Source organism: Pseudophryne corroboree, chromosome 10 (assembly GCF_028390025.1).
Source record: "Pseudophryne corroboree isolate aPseCor3 chromosome 10, aPseCor3.hap2, whole genome shotgun sequence".
Classification (NCBI taxonomy): domain Eukaryota; kingdom Metazoa; phylum Chordata; class Amphibia; order Anura; family Myobatrachidae; genus Pseudophryne; species Pseudophryne corroboree.
The window spans coordinates 373248956-373266828 of NC_086453.1; the positions used below are offsets into that span (position 1 = coordinate 373248956).

At 46.2% G+C, this 17873-nt stretch overlaps 1 protein-coding gene across 1 annotated transcript in view; it reads right to left on the reverse strand.

Annotated features, from left to right (window-relative positions):
• HEPACAM (hepatic and glial cell adhesion molecule) overlaps positions 1 to 17873 on the reverse strand; it is a 182609-nt gene that overhangs the window by 153341 nt on the left and 11395 nt on the right. Inside the window, exons 3-4 of the mRNA XM_063943754.1 lie at positions 13351 to 13632; positions 11613 to 11706 (exon numbers count right to left, since the gene is read on the reverse strand). Coding sequence (XP_063799824.1) covers positions 11613 to 11706; positions 13351 to 13632 — 376 coding nt within the window. The remainder of the gene's footprint in view (positions 1 to 11612; positions 11707 to 13350; positions 13633 to 17873) is intronic.

Consider the following 17873-nt stretch of genomic DNA (forward strand, 5'->3'; position numbering starts at 1 on the left):
GGCAAATTGGGACATGAAGGTAAGCATCCTTGATGTCCAAGGACACCATAAAATCCCCCTCTTCCAGATTCGCTATCACTGCTCTGAGTGACTCCATCTTGAACTTGAATTTTTGTATGTACAGGTTCAGAGATTTCAGATTTAGAATAGGTCTTACCGAGCCGTCCGGCTTCGGTACCACAAATAGCGTGGAGTAATACCCCTTTCCCTGTTGTAGAAGGGGTACCTTGACTATCACCTGCTGAGAATACAGCTTGTGAATGGCTTCCAATACCGTCGCCCTGTCGGAGGGAGACGTTGGCAAAGCAGACTTTAGGAACCGGCGAGGGGGAGACTTCTCGAATTCCAACCTGTAACCCTGAGATACTACCTGCAGGATCCAGGGGTCCACCTACGAGTGAGCCCACTGTGCGCTGAAATTCTTGAGGCGACCCCCCACCGCCCCTGAGTCCGCTTGTAAGGTCCCAGCGTCATGCTGAGGCCTTTGCAGAAGCCGGGGAGGACTTCTGCTCCTGGGAAGGGGCTGCTTGGTGCAGTCTCTTACCCTTTCCTTTGCCTCGGGGCAAATATGAATGTCCTTTTGCTCGCTTGTTCTTATAGGAACGAAAGGACTGCGGCTGAAAAGACTGCGGCTTTTTCTGTTGGGAGGGGACTTGAGGTAAAAAGGTGGACTTCCCGGCTGTTGCCGTGGCTACCAAATCCGATAGACCGACCCCAAATAATTCCTCTCCTTTATACGGCAATACTTCCATATGCCGTTTGGAATCCGCATCGCCTGACCACTGTCGTGTCCATAGACTTCTTCTGGCAGATATGGACATCGCACTTACTCTTGATGCCAGAGTGCAGATATCTCTCTGTGCATCTCGCATATAAAGGAACGCATCCTTTAATTGCTCTATAGTCAATAAAATACTGTCCCTATCCAGGGTATCAATATTTTCAGTCAGGGAATCCGACCAAGCCACCCCAGCACTGCACATCCAGGCTGAGGCGATTGCTGGTCGCAGTATAACACCAGTATGTGTGTATATACTTTTTAGAGTATATTCCAACCTCCTATCAGCTGGATCCTTGAGGGCGCCGTATCAGGAGACGGTAACGCCACTTGTTTGGATAAACGTGTGAGCGCCTTGTCCACCCTAGGGGGTGTTTCCCAGCGCGCCCTAACCTCTGGCGGGAAAGGGTATAATGCCAATAACTTCTTTGAAATTAGCAGTTTTTTATCAGGGGTAACCCACGCTTCATCACACACGTCATTCAATTCCTCTGATTCAGGAAAAACTACAGGTAGTTTTTTCAGACCCCACATAATACCCCTTTTTGTGGTACTTGCAGTATCAGAGATATGCAAAGCCTCCTTCATTGCCGTGATCATATAACGTGTGGCCCTACTGGAAAATACGTTTGTTTCTTCACCGTCGACACTGGATTCAGTGTCAGTGTCTGGGTCTGTGTCGACCGACTGAGGTAAAGGGCGTTTTACAGCCCCTGACGGTGTCTGAGACGCCTGGACAGGTACTAACTGGTTTGCCGGCTGTCTCATGTCGTCAACCGACTTTTGTAGCGTGCTGACACTATCCCGTAATTCCATAAACAAAGCCATCCATTCTGGTGTCGACTCCCTAGGGGGTGACATCACCATTACAGGCAATTGCTCCGCCTCCACGCCAACATCGTCCTCATACATGTCGACACACACGTACCGACACACAGCAGACACACAGGGAATGCTCTGATAGAAGACAGGACCCCACTAGCCCTTTGGGGAGACAGAGGGAGAGTTTGCCAGCACACACCCAAGCGCTATAAATATATATAGGAACAACCTTAATAAGTGTGTTCCCTTTATAGCAGCTCAAATATTATAAATATCGCCAATAAGTGCCCCCCCTCTCTGTTTTTACCCTGTTTCTGTAGTGCAGTGCAGGGGAGAGTCCTGGGAGCCTTCCTCGCAGCGGAGCTGGGCAGGAAAATGGCGCTGTGTGCTGAGGAGAATAGGCCCCGCCCCCTTTTCGGCGGGCTTCTTCTCCCGGTTTTTTTGGAACCTGGCAGGGGTTAAATACATCCATATAGCCCCAGGGGCTATATGTGATATATTTTAGCCAGAATAGGTATATTACATTGCTGCCCAGGGCGCCCCCCCCAGCGCCCTGCACCCTCAGTGACCGCTGGTGTGAAGTGTGCGGAGAGCAATGGCGCACAGCTGCAGTGCTGTGCGCTACCTCATGAAGACTGAGACGTCTTCTGCCGCCGGTTTCTGGACCTCTTCTCTATTCGGCATCTGCAAGGGGGTCGGCGGCGCGGCTCCGGTGACCCATCCAGGCTGTACCTGTGATCGTCCCTCTGGAGCTAGTGTCCAGTAGCCTAAGAAGCAAATCCATCCTGCACGCAGGTGAGTTCACTTCTTCTCCCCTAAGTCCCTCGTTGCAGTGAGCCTGTTGCCAGCAGGACTCACTGAAAATAAGAAACCTAAAAAACTTTTTCTAAGCAGCTCTTTATGAGAGCCACCTAGATTGCACCCTGCTCGGACGGGCACAAAAACCTAACTGAGGCTTGGAGGAGGGTCATAGGGGGAGGAGCCAGTACACACTACCTAGTGGTCAAATTTTTTTATTTTGTGCCCTGTCTCCTGCGGAGCCGCTATTCCCCATGGTCCTGACGGAGTCCCAGCATCCACTAGGACGTCAGAGAAAAACCCTGGAGGTACTCTCTTTCAAGGGAGATATTCTGTTTGGGGAGGACTTAAATAAGATAGTGGCTGACTTGGCTACTGCCAAAACTGCCTGTTTGCCTAATACCACTCCTTCTGTGTCAAAGGCTAAAGGTACGTCCTTTCGCCCCTTTCGTCCTTCAGGTAAAGCAAAAGGTCAGGCGTACCATAAGCAGGCCCGCACTTCCAAACCTGGTAAGCCGAAGCCCAAAAGAGCCTGGGCTGCCCGTCAGCCAGCTGCCAAGACCGATAAGCCTGCCGCATGACGGGGCGGGCCTCCCCCTGGGGGATCCCAGGGTGGGGGGCCGGCTTCTAGGGTATACCCAGGAATGGTTGAAGACCACTTCAGATGCCTGGGTACGGGAAGTCGTCACTCGAGGTTACGCCATAGCCTTCAAATACCGACCCCCTCATCGATTTTGCCAGACAGACGTCCCTTTGGACCAGACAAAGGCAAAAACTCTACACTCGGTGGTACAGACCCTCCTGGATACAGGAGTCGAGGTAAAATTTGCTTAATTAAGTGAGTTTGAAACAGCAGCAGGTGAGTATTCTCTGTCTATCCATATAGGGATTGTAATATTGTGGGAAAACAGAGTGAGAATTTGGCTGTGTTTGTCTATGTGCTTTCACTTGTGCTTTCTTAGAGTGTGAAAAGAAACTAGGAGGAGGAGTGGCTGAATCTAGGTGTGAAGTGATTAGGAGGAGGGGCTGAATAGAACAGCTATCTGAGAAACTATATAAACAGTGACCAGACTCAGTGAGCGTGCTCATTGTGAGAGGCTTGCATTATAAAGTGAGGCTTGGCTTATTAAGTGAGTTTGAAACAGCAGCAGGTGAGTTAGAATACAGCAAAAGGTGAGTTTTATAATACACCAAGTGACACACAAATTTGCAATACCATTAACATCTGATACAATGTTTGGCCTTGTGCAGTGCAATGGATGTAAAGCATTTGTTTGGAAAGAGGCAGCGTGGAGACTCAGCTGCTGTCCAATCTGTGAGCAATTTTCTCTGCTGAAGGAGGAGATAGCAAAACTGCATGCTGAGATTTGTAGGATGTCTGTGTCTCTGAAGCCTCCACTGCCTCAGAGAGCCACCAGAAGACATTCTGCCTGGACTACTGTGGGCTCTCAAGGGCAGAGATTTCCAGAGGGACACAGACACCTCCCGCAAGCGGTGACACTGCAAAACTCGTATGCTACTCTTGCAGGGCTGGAAGATACAACTAATAGAGGCTCTACAGAACAGGAGGATATGGGGACTTCTACCAACTATAGAAACAGGAAATGGAACAGGAAAATTGCATCTCCAAAAAGGACTGCACTTCTCTTGGGAGATTCCATTATTAGAGGAATACATCTGGGAAATGCAAATGAAGTAGAGAAACAAGTAAGGTGTTTACCTGGAGCCACAGCTCCAAGGGATAAAGAGCGCATGCTAAGAATTGTAAAGGCAGCAAGAAAAGATGGGGAGGTGGATGTCATTGTCCACCTAGGGACAAATGACCTGGCAAATGCTGAACTCATGGCCGTAAAAGATGAATTTAGGAAGTTAGGGACTGCTCTGAAGCAGGTGGCAACCATTGTATCTTTTTCAGAAGTATTGCCAGTACACAGAGGGGAAGACAGAACTCATTGCATCAGAAACTTCAATGTTTGGCTAAGGACATGGTGCAATGAGGAGAGATTTGGATTTATAGGCCACAGTCACACCATCTGGCAAGATAGGAGCTTATACAAAAGTGACGGCCTGCACCCATCTTCAAAGGGAACAAGAATACTAACTGAACAGTTTGGATGCTTCATCAAGAACTATTTAAACTAACAGAGGGGGGCAGTGAACCAAACAGGAATAAAGAAATCTGCTCCCCCAACACAGAGATATTGTTTCTGCAGGCAAAGGGAATAGGAAGCATATCCACAGCAACAGAAGATAATTCAGATCAAAACCAAATAAAAATAGGCAGAGAGAAGAACATAGCTAGGAACAGAAAAAGCACAAACAAAACTCTAAAAGCTATGTGTGCAAATGCTAGGAGCTTAGGAAATAAAATCCCAGAACTAACTGCAATAATGACAAGGGATGATCTAGACATTGTGGCAATTACAGAGTCATGGTACAATGAAAATCATGACTGGGACATAGCTATACCGGGATATACTTTATTTAGGAAGGACAGAATTTGAAAAATCGGAGGAGGGGTAGCAATGTATGTAAAAAATGCCATAAATACTACATTAATACAAAGTATTGAAGAAAAAACTGAGGCCCTTTGGGTGACCATAGAAACAGGGGAAAAGTTGATTATTCGTATTGGCGTGATATACAGGCCACCAGGTCAGGAAGAGGAACTTGACAAGAACCTATTGCAGGACATAACTAAAATGGCATTAAAAGGAGAGGTAATAATCATGGGAGACTTTAATCTTCCTGATGTAAACTGGGAGGTGTCTGTTGCTAGTTCCACTAGAAGTAGGAACATTTTAAATTCCCTTCAGGGAGCATCCCTCCACCAATTGGTGAGGGAGCCCACTCGGAAAGACGCAATATTAGACTTAATACTTACAAATGAAGACAGATTATCGGACGTAAAAGTGGGTGAAAACCTGGGATCCAGTGATCATCAAGCAGTATGGTTCAGCATTAAGACAGAGACTGACTCGTCCCATACAAAAACAAAGGTGTTGGATTTTAGGAAGGCTGATTTTGTAGGGATGGGAAAATGTGTAAGTGATTCTTTGGCAGAGTGGAGGAACTTGGAAACAGTGCAGGAGAGGTGGGAAACATTAAAATGTGCAATATTGAAGGCAACAGACCTTTGTATCAAAACTGTTAGGAAAAACACAAGGAAAAGGAAGCCAGTGTGGTTTGCAAAAGAAGTAGCAAATATTGTGAGAGCAAAAAAGATGGCTTTTAGGAAATATAAGCAGACACAAAATAATGAAGACAAAAAGATATATCTTGTTAGACAGAAGGAGACAAAGAAGGTAATCAGATGTGCAAAGGCACAAGCTGAGGAGAAAATGGCCCAGTCAATGGGTAAAGGAGGCAAAACTTTTTTTAGGTATATAAGCGAAAGGAGAAAAACAAAAGGCGGAATTATAAAACAAAAGACGGACACTGGGAGTCTTGTTGAAGGAGACAATTTAATAGCAGATCATCTTAATGATTATTTTTGCTCAGTATTTACTACTGAAAGAAAGGAGAAGGGGACACAATTAAGTTGCAGGGATATTCAGGAAAATGAAACAAGTACATTTACAGAGGAGAAGGTCCTAACAGAACTCTCAAAGCTGAAAGTGGACAAATCTACGGGGCCAGATGGGATACATCCAAGGATACTAAAAGAACTTAAAGAGGTGCTGGTAGCACCATTGACAGAATTATTCAACCAGTCATTAGCTACAGGAGTAATTCCAGAGGACTGGAAAAGAGCAAACGTAGTCCCACTGCACAAAAGTGGAAGCAAGGAAGAGGCAAACAACTACAGACCAGTGAGTCTTACATCAGTAGTAGGGAAATTGATGGAAACACTCTTAAAAGAAAGAGTTTTAGATTATCTCAAATCCGGCAATTTACTGGATCCCAAACAGCATGGATTCACTGGGGGGAGATCATGTCAAACAAATCTTATTGACTTTTTTGATTGTGTGACTAAAGTGATGGATAAAGGTGGAGCCATGGATATAGCTTATCTAGACTTTAGTAAGGCTTTTGACACAGTTCCACATCGCAGACTGCTAAATAAACTTGAAAGTTTGGGATTGGATATTAGGATTATTGAATGGATAAGATCTTGGTTGAAAGATAGAAAACAGAGAGTTGTGGTAAATGGAGTGCATTCACAGGAGGGAAATGTTACCAGTGGAGTACCCCAGGGATCTGTACTTGGACCAGTGTTTTTTAATATCTTTATTGGTGACATTGCAAATGGCATTAAAGGGAAAGTATGCCTTTTTGCAGATGACACAAAGGTATGCAACAGGGTAGACACACCAGGTGGGGTAAAACAAATGATTGAGGATCTAGGTAGACTAGAGGAATGGTCAAGAGTCTGGCAATTACAGTTTAATGCCAAAAAATGCAAAATCATGCACTTGGGTCTCAAAAATCCTAAAGCTAAATACAGTATTAATGGCACTATACTGGAAACTACTGAGGAGGAAAGGGATCTAGGAGTCACTATTTCAGATGACTTAAAGGCAGGTAAGCAATGTAACAAGGCAATGAGGAAGGCTAGTCAGATGCTTGGCTGCATTGGGATAGGAATCAGCAGCAGAAAGAAAGAAGTAATAATGCCACTGTATAGGTCATTGGTACGGCCTCATCTAGAATACTGTATTCAGTTCTGGAGGCCATATCTTCAAAAGGATATTAATACATTAGAAACTGTACAAAGGAGGGCAACTAAAATGGTGCATGGCCTACATCACAAAACATACCCAGAAAGACTAAGAAATCTCAATATGTATAGTTTGGAGCAGAGAAGGGAAAGGGGGGACATGATAGAAACTTTCAAATATATCAAGGGTTTTAACAAAGTCCAGGAAGGAAACATTCTCCAAATGAAGAGAAGCAATAGGACACGAGGACATGCACTGAGACTGGAGGGGAGGAGGTTCAGGGGAAATTTGCGGAAAAATTATTTCACAGAAAGGGTAGTGGACAAGTGGAATAGCCTCCCATCAGAGGTGGTAGAGGCTAAGACAGTAGAGCAATTTAAACATGCATGGGATAGACATAAGGATATCCTTACACAGAAATAAGGATCAAATATGGTTAGAGATAAAAAATAATGTAAAAAAAAAAAAAGGGGAAGACTAGATGGGCCAAGTGGTTCTTATCTGCCGACAAATTCTATGTCGTAGTACAGGTGCCTCTTGCTCAGAGGGGCCGGGGGTACTATTCTCCGCTGTTTCTAGTCCCAAAACCGAATGGGTCCTCTCGGCCCATTCTCAACCTCAAGGCATTGAACAGGTTTGTGAAGGTTTCCAAGTTCCGTATGGAAACCCTTTGCCCTATAGTTCTGGCCTTGGAACCTGGGGACTGCATGGTCTCCCTGGACATACAGGATGCTTACCTGCATATTCCTATAGCAGTGTCACATCAACAATACCTGAGGTTCGCTATTGGCAACCTACATTACCAGTTTCGGGCGTTACCTTTTGGTTTAACAACGGCTCCGCGAGTCTTCACCAAAGTTATGGCGGTGATGACGGTGGTACTCCGCCGTCAAGGGGTCAGGATACTGCCGTATCTGGATGACTTGTTAATCCTGGCAAATTCCCCAGATCTTCTCCTGCGTCATCTGGATATGACGGTCCGGTTTTTACAAGCCCACGGGTGGCTCATCAACTGGAAGAAATCCTTCCTGGTACCTGCTCAGAGCATGGTGCACCTGGGAGCGTTGTTGGACACTCACAACCAGAGGTTGTTCTTGTCTCAGGAGAAAGTCCTGAAGATTCAGGACAGGATTCGTTGCTTCCTTTCTCGTCCACAAGTGTCGATACATTCGGTAATGCAGGTGCTGGGCCTAATGGTATCAGCATTCGACATGGTGGAGTATGCTCAATTCCATTCTCGCCCCCTCCAGATGCTGATTCTAGCCAAGTGGGACGGCCTGCCTCACCGGATCAGGTCTCAAATGATCTTCTTGACTCCGGAGGTCCGTCTGTCGCTACACTGGTGGCTCCGGGACCAACAATTGTGCAGGGGTCGTCCCTTCTGGATATCCAACTGGGTCCTGTTGATGACAGATGCCAGTCTAAGAGGTTGGGGCGCGGTGCTGGAGCAACACTCCCTTCAGGGTCGGTGGACCAAGGAGGAATCTCTCCTCTCGATCAACATTCTGGAATTGCGTGCGGTCTTCAATGCGTTGAACCTGGCCCAGCATTTAATTCAGAACCATCCTGTTCAAGTACAGTCGGACAACGTCACCACAGTGGCTTACATAAATCATCAAGGCGGCACTCAAAGCCGTTTGGCAATGAAGGAAGTCTCACGGTTTCTACGTTGGACGGAACGCTATCTACCGGCCATATCGGCAATATTCATTCCGGGAGTCCTGAATTGGGAAGCGGACTTTCTCAGTCGTCAGGAAGTGCATGCCGGCGAGTGGGGCCTCCATTCAGAAGTGTTTCAACTCCTCGTGGAAAAGTGGGGTCGTCCAGAGGTGGATCTGATGGCATCTCGACACAATCACAAGGTTCCGTTCTTCGGAGCAAGGACAAGGGCTCCTCAAGCAGCATTCATGGATGCGCTGGCGGTGCCGTGGAGGTTTCGGCTGCCATATGTCTTCCCTCCGGTGTCACTCTTGCTCAGGGTAATTCGGAAGTTCAAGCAAGAAAAAGAAAATCTGCTTCTCATAGCTCCAGCGTGGCCCAGGCGGTACTGGTTCTCAGACCTGCAGGGCCTATCGTCAGAGCGTCCAATTCGACTTCCACAACGCCCAGACCTCCTCGTTCAGGGCCCCTGTGTCTACCAGGACCTAGCACGGCTGTCTTTGACGGCGTGGCTCTTGAAGCTTCCGTCTTGAGGGCTAAAGGGTTTTCGGAAGGGGTCATTAAAACTATGTTGCGGGCCCGGAAACCGGCTTCTGCTCGGATTTATCATAGGGTCTGGCATTCCTACTTTGTTTGGTGCGCATCTAACAATTATGACGCTTCCAAGTTTAGTACAGCCAAACTTTTGGCTTTTCTGCAGCAAGGCCTAGATTTAGGCCTGCGTCTGGCCCCCCTCAAGGTTCATATTTCTGCCTTGTCGGTGTGGTTTCAGAGAAAAATTGCGACTTTACCTGGTGTTCATACTTTCACTCAGGGTGTGTTGCGTATCCAACCTCCCTATGTCCCGCCTGTGGCTCCTTGGGACTTGTCGGTGGTTTTGGAGGCGTTGCAGGAGCCTCCATTTAAACCTCTTGGTTCAGCTGACCTTAAGTGGCTTTCCCTTAAGGTGGTTTTCTTGCTGGCTATTGCCTCTGCTAGAAGAGTGTCAGATCTGGGTGCCGTGTCTTGTAGTTCCCCATATCTGATTTTTCACCGTGACAGGGCGGTTCTTAGGACTCGTCCCGGATATTTACCTAAGGTGGTTTCTTCGTTCCACCTTAATCAGGAGATTGTGGTTCCGGCCTTTGTCTCTCCTGATTTGTCTCCCAAAGAGCGGTCTTTGGATGTGGTACGGGCTCTCCGTATCTATGTGAAGAGAACTGCTGCTATTCGAAAATCTGATTCTCTCATTGGTTTGTTTGGATTTCACAAACGTGGCTGGCCTGCTCACAAGCAAACTCTGGCCAGATGGATTAGAATGGTGATTGCACATGCTTATGTGAGGGCTGGTCTGTCGGCTCCTGCTCACATTATGGCCCATTCTACTCGGTTTGTTGGACCTTCTTGTGCGGCCCAACGTGGTGCGACCCTTGATCAATTGTGCAAGGCGGCTACGTGGTCCTCAGGGAACACGTTCATAAGGTTCTATGCCTTCGATACTGCCGCTTCCCAGAATGCTTCCTTTGGACGCCGGGTTCTTGTGCCCGCTACAGTGCGTCCCCTCCCATAAGGAACTGCTTTAGGACATCCCCATTGTCCAATCCTTGTGGAGCCCAGTGTACCCCGCAGCAGAAAACAAGTTTTATGGTAAGAACTTACCTTTGTTAAAACTCTTTCTGCGAGGTACACTGGGCTCCACAAAGCACCCACCCTGACGCCCTTAGCTTCTTCGGGTTGGTATGGCATTAGCCGCTGACACCACTCCTGTCGTGAGAGTGTGGTGTATGTGGCTACTAACCGTTGTCGTCTCTTTTCCTGCTGCTGCATTGGGCTGGTTAACTAAAAACTGAGGTCCTGTGCTGGGAGGCGGGGTGATGTAGGAGGCGGCGCTGTGTATTCTGGGAACAGTCAAAGTTACACCCCATTGTCCAATCCTTGTGGAGCCCAGTGTACCTCGCAGAAAGAGTTTTAACAAAGGTAAGTTCTTACCATAAAACTCGTTATTTGCTATCATCCACTACGGAACACAAGTGAAGTTTCTTACCAGCAATATTCCACATTGCGCATTTCATTCAATCCACTCCTACGGTACTAGCGTATCGGTGAGCGGTAGCTTTTGGGCGTTTACATCCTAATATTTCCTAATAGAATAATGTCCATGGCACCATCCAGCTACGCTCCAGTTTACCGGGGCAATATCCACACTGCTGTCTGATAAATATCAGGACTATAGAGGGGATGTGGGCTGTAGTAATCCCTGGTTAATCAATCTCAGCCAGGCTCCTGAGAGAGTGGGATAGCCTCTGCAAACGGCCAACTTCCCGAGCGAAGATTTTAGGTGACGCAGTTCACTTTCAGTTGCATCATAGTGGCCCCAAAATCACATTTTGGGCCATTTCTACCCTTGTAGGTGTCTTCTATCTGTCTCCTCTAAAGATACAATCTCAATGTTTCATTCTGCCTTTAGCATGTCTGAGATAGCCGGGCCTTAACCAATTGATTGGCTGATATTTTACCAAAAAATATCCCCTAAATTGTTTGTTTGTTTTGTAAATTACCAAATTATGTAAATATTTAATCCCGATTCAGAATATTTTTTTAATATGCAGATGCTTTAATAAAACAATACTGAATCAACTTTAAAAAGCTATTGTTTATGCAATTTCATAAAAAATAAATAAATATATATACATATATTATTTTTTATTTTTTTAACTGTTTAAGGCTACTTCTTGCAGGACTTTATAGTCCTGCAATAAGAGAAGCCAGCAGCAGAGGGTGGGTGTTCCTGGGGAATGTCCATCTCTGCCGCTGCTGTGGTGTCTGGGAGAGCTGGGAGGCGCTGTCATTACTATGTAATAGAATGGAGAGAAGGGATACAGCATAAATCAGAGTACTCCCGTTTGTCACCGTACTTCCTGGATGGCTTCCAGCAGGCGCAGACCGTTACCAGGGTAACCAGCAGGAATATTCCCCCCGTGGACAGGATGATGTACAAAGAACTTCTTCCTGTGTGAGAGAATAGGGGATACAATAATACTGGTAGTTCTATATGATCCGGGCCTGTATCCCTGTAGAACCGCGTTATACGCCAGGGAACAGCGGCATATGGTAGTTGCCACAGTTTCTTGCCTCTAATACAAAGCATTCTGGAATAGCTGGCACTAAACAGTAACAAACTAAGGGGGACATTTACTAAGCAGTGATAAAAGCGGAGAAGTGAGCCAGTGGAGAAGTGCCCATGGCAACCAATCAGCATTGAAGTAACATCTTATCATATGGACGGTGCGTAGCAAGGAAGGCACATTTAAATATTTAAATGAATAACCCTCCTCCATACTCCCAGGATCCTCAGTGTTTTTTACTGAGCCGAATAGGAGCGACAGAGGTGAACAATGGAGAATTACATATAACATTATAAAATAACGGACAACAATAAAGTTGACACCTAACATAACGGACAACTAAAAAGTTGCCATGATAATAGATAATCTTTGAATTTACATTATTAATCTTTGAATAACATCTATAATTTGCATACTATAAAATGATACAGAGCTGCTGATTGGTTGATGGGGAAATTTCTCCACTGGCTCACTTCTCCGCTCTTATCACTGCTTAGTAAATGTACCCCTAAGGGCTTTATTTACTAAGCCTTGGATGGAGGTAACGTGGATGGGGATAAAGGGGTAGATGTACTAAGCAGTGATAAAAGTGGAGAAGTGAGCCAGTGGAGAAGTTGCCCATAGCAACCAATCAATCAGCATTGACGTAACATTTATAATTTGCATACTATAAAAGTATACAGGGCAGCTTATTGGTTGCCATGGGCAACTTCTCCACTGGCTCACTTCTCCACTCTTTACACTGCTTAGTAAATCTCCCCCTAAGGCCCAGATTTAGCAAGCCTTGGAGAATGATAAAGTGCATGGTGATGAAGCCAATCAGCTCCTAACTGTCATATTACAGGCTGTGTTTGAAAAATGTCAGTTATGAGCTGGTTGGCTGATACTTTATCTCCGTGCACTTTATCACTCTGCAAGGCTTGATAAATCTGGGCCTGAGACGCCTATTTATCAACGAGTGATAAAACTCGTTGTGAATGATAAAACTCGTTTCATATGATAAATGGTGCTCCAGCCAATCAGCTCCTTGCTGTCAAACCAGCATGAGTGAAACTACGTGGATCGGCGACTTCGCCGCCGTTCCACGTGTTTTTGTCAAATTTGGGGGCGTTTTCAACAGTTTTTGCATCCGTATTTCGCACATGCCGATTTGACAAAAAAACAAAACAAAAAGGCATGGGTAAAAATTAGAGATGAGCGGGTTCGGTTTTACTCGGATTTACCCAAATCTCCTTATTGGCTATCGGACGTCACGTGTTTTGGTTGTCCAATAATAAAAATCCAGAAAAAAAGAAATGGCGATAATTCTTGCGTAAAGAACCGAGTGAATCCGAACCCGCTCATGTCTAGTAAAAATGGATTAAAAAACGGGCGAAAACGCCGGCTATTGAATAGACACACGTCGAATTAGTGACGATTTTCTGACTGTCGTAAAATTCAGCACTAATTGAATATACCCTATAAAAAAGACAATTGTGAGTAATATTATCATTGTAACTATTATCTTCTATAGTTGCCCTATACTTACTGTAAACAGTCAGTTTAATCGGAGAACTGCGTCCGCTGCTGATGGGGTTCTCGACCATACAAGCATAGATATTGTCATCAGACAAGAGGATTTTGGTGATGGTCATCACACGATGGTTGTGGGACAGGAGTATCCGGGAGTCATTGGTCAGTGGCTTCCCATCCTTCAGCCAGGTGTACAGCGGCTTGGTGCCATTGTCATGTTCACAGATCAGGGTGAAGTTCTCTGCGAGCTCCAAAACAGTGGACGACGGGACTGAGACCCGAGGCTTGGATATAGGAACTGGTAGGAAGGAATGTACGAGAGGTAGATTACTCATCCTGCAGTGCAACTGGTGATGTCTTAGATGCGTACAACTCTACGTATGGCTGAATACACGCAATATGGAAGCATATACAGCTGATTTACGTTTAACTGTGCACCGGGCCCATAGTTCTCTTTGTCGCAAGTGACTAGTGAATTAATCAATGAGATGCCAGTCATTATGCAGGGATTAAAAATGCTATATAATAACAAAATATATTGTTTATGACCAAATTTAGCACTGAAATGTGCATAGGCCACTACAGAGCGCTGTCGCTTTAAATATTCCAAAGCACCTGATCACATGTAAAGTTGTGGCATGTGATGTTCTGGGCTGGACTGAATCAAGGGGGTATATTTACTAAGCTCCCGATTTTGACCGAGATGCCGTTTTTTCTTCAAAGTGTCATCTCGGTTAATCTCGGTCATTTACTAAACACTAATCACGGCAGTGATGAGGGCATTCGTAATTTTTTGCTAGTTCAGGTAAAAAATTACGAATGAATACACCATCGGTCAAATTACGCCTGTTTAGATATGAATCTCGGTCATTTACTAAGAAGTGCAAAGCAAAAAAACACAAAACACTGCCGTGAAAAATTACAACTCGTAAAAAAGTCCTAAAAAAAAACAGACCTGCTTTTTTTTTCCGTGATTTGAGATGCATGCAGGGATCCATGAGATCCGTGCATGTATATCAGTGGGAAGGGGTGGGAAAGTGCTTATTTTTGCCAAAAAAATTGCGTGGGGTCCCCCCTCCTAAGCATAACCAGCCTCGGGCTCTTTGAGCCGATCCTGGTTGCAGAAATATGGGGAAAAAAATGACAGGGGTTCCCCCATATTTAAGCAACCAGCATCGGGCTCTGCGCCTGGTCCTGGTCCCAAAAATACGGGGGACAAAAAGAGTAGGGGTCCCCCGTATTTTTAAAACCAGCACCGGGCTCCACTAGCTGGACAGATAATGCCACAGCCGGGGGTCACTTTTATACAGCGCACTGCGGCCGTGGCATCAAAAATCCAACTAGTCACCCCTGGCCGGGGTACCCTGGGGGAGTGGGAACCCCTTCAATCAAGGGGTCCCCCCCCCAGCCACCCAAGGGCCAGGGGTGAAGCCCGAGGCTGTCCCCCCCCATCCAATGGGCTGCGGATGGGGAGGCTGATAGCCATTTGTGATAATGAAAAGATATTGTTTTTAGTAGCAGTACTACAAGTCCCAGCAAGCCTCCCCCGCATGCTGGTACTTGGAGAACCACAAGTACCAGCATGCGGCGGAAAAACGGGCCCGCTGGTACCTGTAGTACTACCACTAAAAAAATACCCAAAAAAACACAAGACACACACACCGTGAAAGTATAATTTTATTACATACATACACACATACATACATACTTACCTTATGTTCTCACGCAGGTCGGTCCTCTTCTCCAGTAGAATCCAAGGGCTACCTGTTGAAGAAATTCTACTCACCAGATCCATGGGTCCAGGCTCCTCGGCAAATCCAGGGTTAATCCACGTACTTGAATAAATAAAAAAAAACGGTGTCCCGACCACGAACTGAAAGGGGACCCATGTTTGCACATGGGTCACCTTCCCACGAATGCCAGAAACCCACTTTGACTTCTGTCTAAGTGGGTTTCTTCAGCCAATCAGGGAGTGCCACGTTGTAGCACTCTCCTGATCAGCTGTGTGCTCCTGTCCTCACTGACAGGCAGCACACGGCAGTGTTACAATGTAGCGCCTATGCGCTACATTGTAACCAATGATGGGAACTTTCTGCCCTGCGGTTGACCTAAAGTGACGTCACCGCTGAGCAGAAAGTTCCCAGCATTGGTTACAATGGAGCGCATAGGCGCTACATTGTAACACTGCCGTGTGCTGCCTGTCAGTGAGGACAGCAGCACACAGCTGATCAGGAGAGTGCTACAACGTGGCACTCCCTGATTGGCTGAAGAAACCCACTTAGACAGAAGTCAAAGTGGGTTTCTGGCATTCGTGGGAAGGTGACCCATGTGCAAACATGGGTCCCCTTTCAGTTCGTGGTCGGGACACCGTTTTTTTTTATTTATTCAAGTACGTGGATTAACCCTGGATTTGCCGAGGAGCCTGGACCCATGGATCTGGTGAGTAGAATTTCTTCAACAGGTAGCCCTTGGATTCTACTGGAGAAGAGGACCGACCTGCGTGAGAACATAAGGTAAGTATGTATGTATGTGTGTATGTATGTAATAAAATTATACTTTCACGGTGTGTGTGTCTTGTGTTTTTTTGGGTATTTTTTTAGTGGTAGTACTACAGGTACCAGCGGGCCCGTTTTTCCGCCGCATGCTGGTACTTGTGGTTCTCCAAGTACCAGCATGCGGGGGAGGCTTGCTGGGACTTGTAGTACTGCTACTAAAAACAATATCTTTTCATTATCACAAATGGCTATCAGCCTCCCCATCCGCAGCCCATTGGATGGGGGGGGACAGCCTCGGGCTTCACCCCTGGCCCTTGGGTGGCTGGGGGGGGGGGACCCCTTGATTGAAGGGGTTCCCACTCCCCCAGGGTACCCCGGCCAGGGGTGACTAGTTGGATTTTTGATGCCACGGCCGCAGGGCGCTGTATAAAAGTGACCCCCGGCTGTGGCATTATCTGTCCAGCTAGTGGAGCCCGGTGCTGGTTTTAAAAATACGGGGGACCCCTACTCTTTTTGTCCCCCGTATTTTTGGGACCAGGACCAGGCGCAGAGCCCGATGCTGGTTGCTTAAATATGGGGGAACCCCTGTCATTTTTTCCCCCATATTTCTGCAACCAGGATCGGCTCAAAGAGCCCGAGGCTGGTTATGCTTAGGAGGGGGGACCCCACGCATTTTTTTTTGTGATTTTACATTGTTTAATTAAAAAAAAAAAAAATAAGAACCCCAGCACGGATCACACAGATCCGGCCGAGATTGATTGTAAAAAAAAAACGGCAGTGTTTTGCTAATCACTGCCGTAAAAATAGGTAAAAAAAAAACGAATTACATCGACATCGGAAGCAAAGAAAAATACGAATACGACAGCTTAGTAAATCCATCGTAATCAATTCAAAAAGTTGCAGTTTTACACTGTCGATGTCATTCGTGATTGAACTTTGACCTATTTTCGGAAATTACGAATCTTAGTAAATATACCCCAAGGTTGTTAATTACTCTACTAGTTACCAGCATGACGGAACAACATAAATCGCCGGTGGCTGTGTGTGCCCAAACGGCGCAACAATTGAATTGCTCCATCAGGTGCCATTTAGTGGCCGCCGGCATGATAAACACTTCAATTCCCCCCATAGAGCAGCGTTAGCCTTTTATTATAGAGGATTGCTGTGTTGAGCCTTATAGTTTATTTATTAACAGTTTCTCATATAGCGCAGCAAATTCCGTTGCGCTTTACAATTGGAAAACAACAATAATAAAACAAAACTGGGTAATAACAAACAGACATAGAGGTAGGAGGGCCCTGCTCGCAGGTTTACAATCTATAGGGAAATAGGCATTGATACACAAGGATAGGTGCTATCTGTTGTATAATTGTCCACCAGATTGCAAAGGTTCTAGGTGGGCTGCATGATATTGCCACACAGCACAGCAATGATGAACTGGTGCCAGGAGGAAGGGAAGGTAAAGAAAGAGAAAATATGTGAAGATATGTGTGGACTGTATGGTGGGGATGCAATTAGATAGGAAAGCTTATGAAGGTTATGTGGGCGGCACCGGAATTTGATAAGCTTGCCTGGGAACACTGAAGGATTGGAGACTAGAGGAGAGTCTTATTGTGCGTGGGAGGGCATTCCACAGAGGTAGAAAGTCCTGCAATCGTGCATAGGAGTGAGAAATGAGTGTGGATAAGAGACGTAGATCTTGTAAAGAGCGGAGAGGTTGGGTTGGGAGATATTTTGAGATAAGGGAAGGGATGTACATTTTCCTTGTAAGCGAAGGGCGGCCATTTTCCAAGTGATTTCTGTCCGAAGTGCAGGGCCGCCGTTGCGGGACTCCGGAGGGGTAAGTATAATATATGGGTGCAGTGTGTGCGGTGTGTTCCCCGCTGGATCCAGGGGCCAGTGTGCACCGCACACACTGCACCCATTATAGAAACGTCTATGGTACAGGATAAAGAGGAGAGGTAGTGGAGTAGGAGGATGAGAAGAGTGTCGATACTTCATCTTCATTTGTGTGACCAAATGAAGAGAGAGTGCCAGAGGGTTC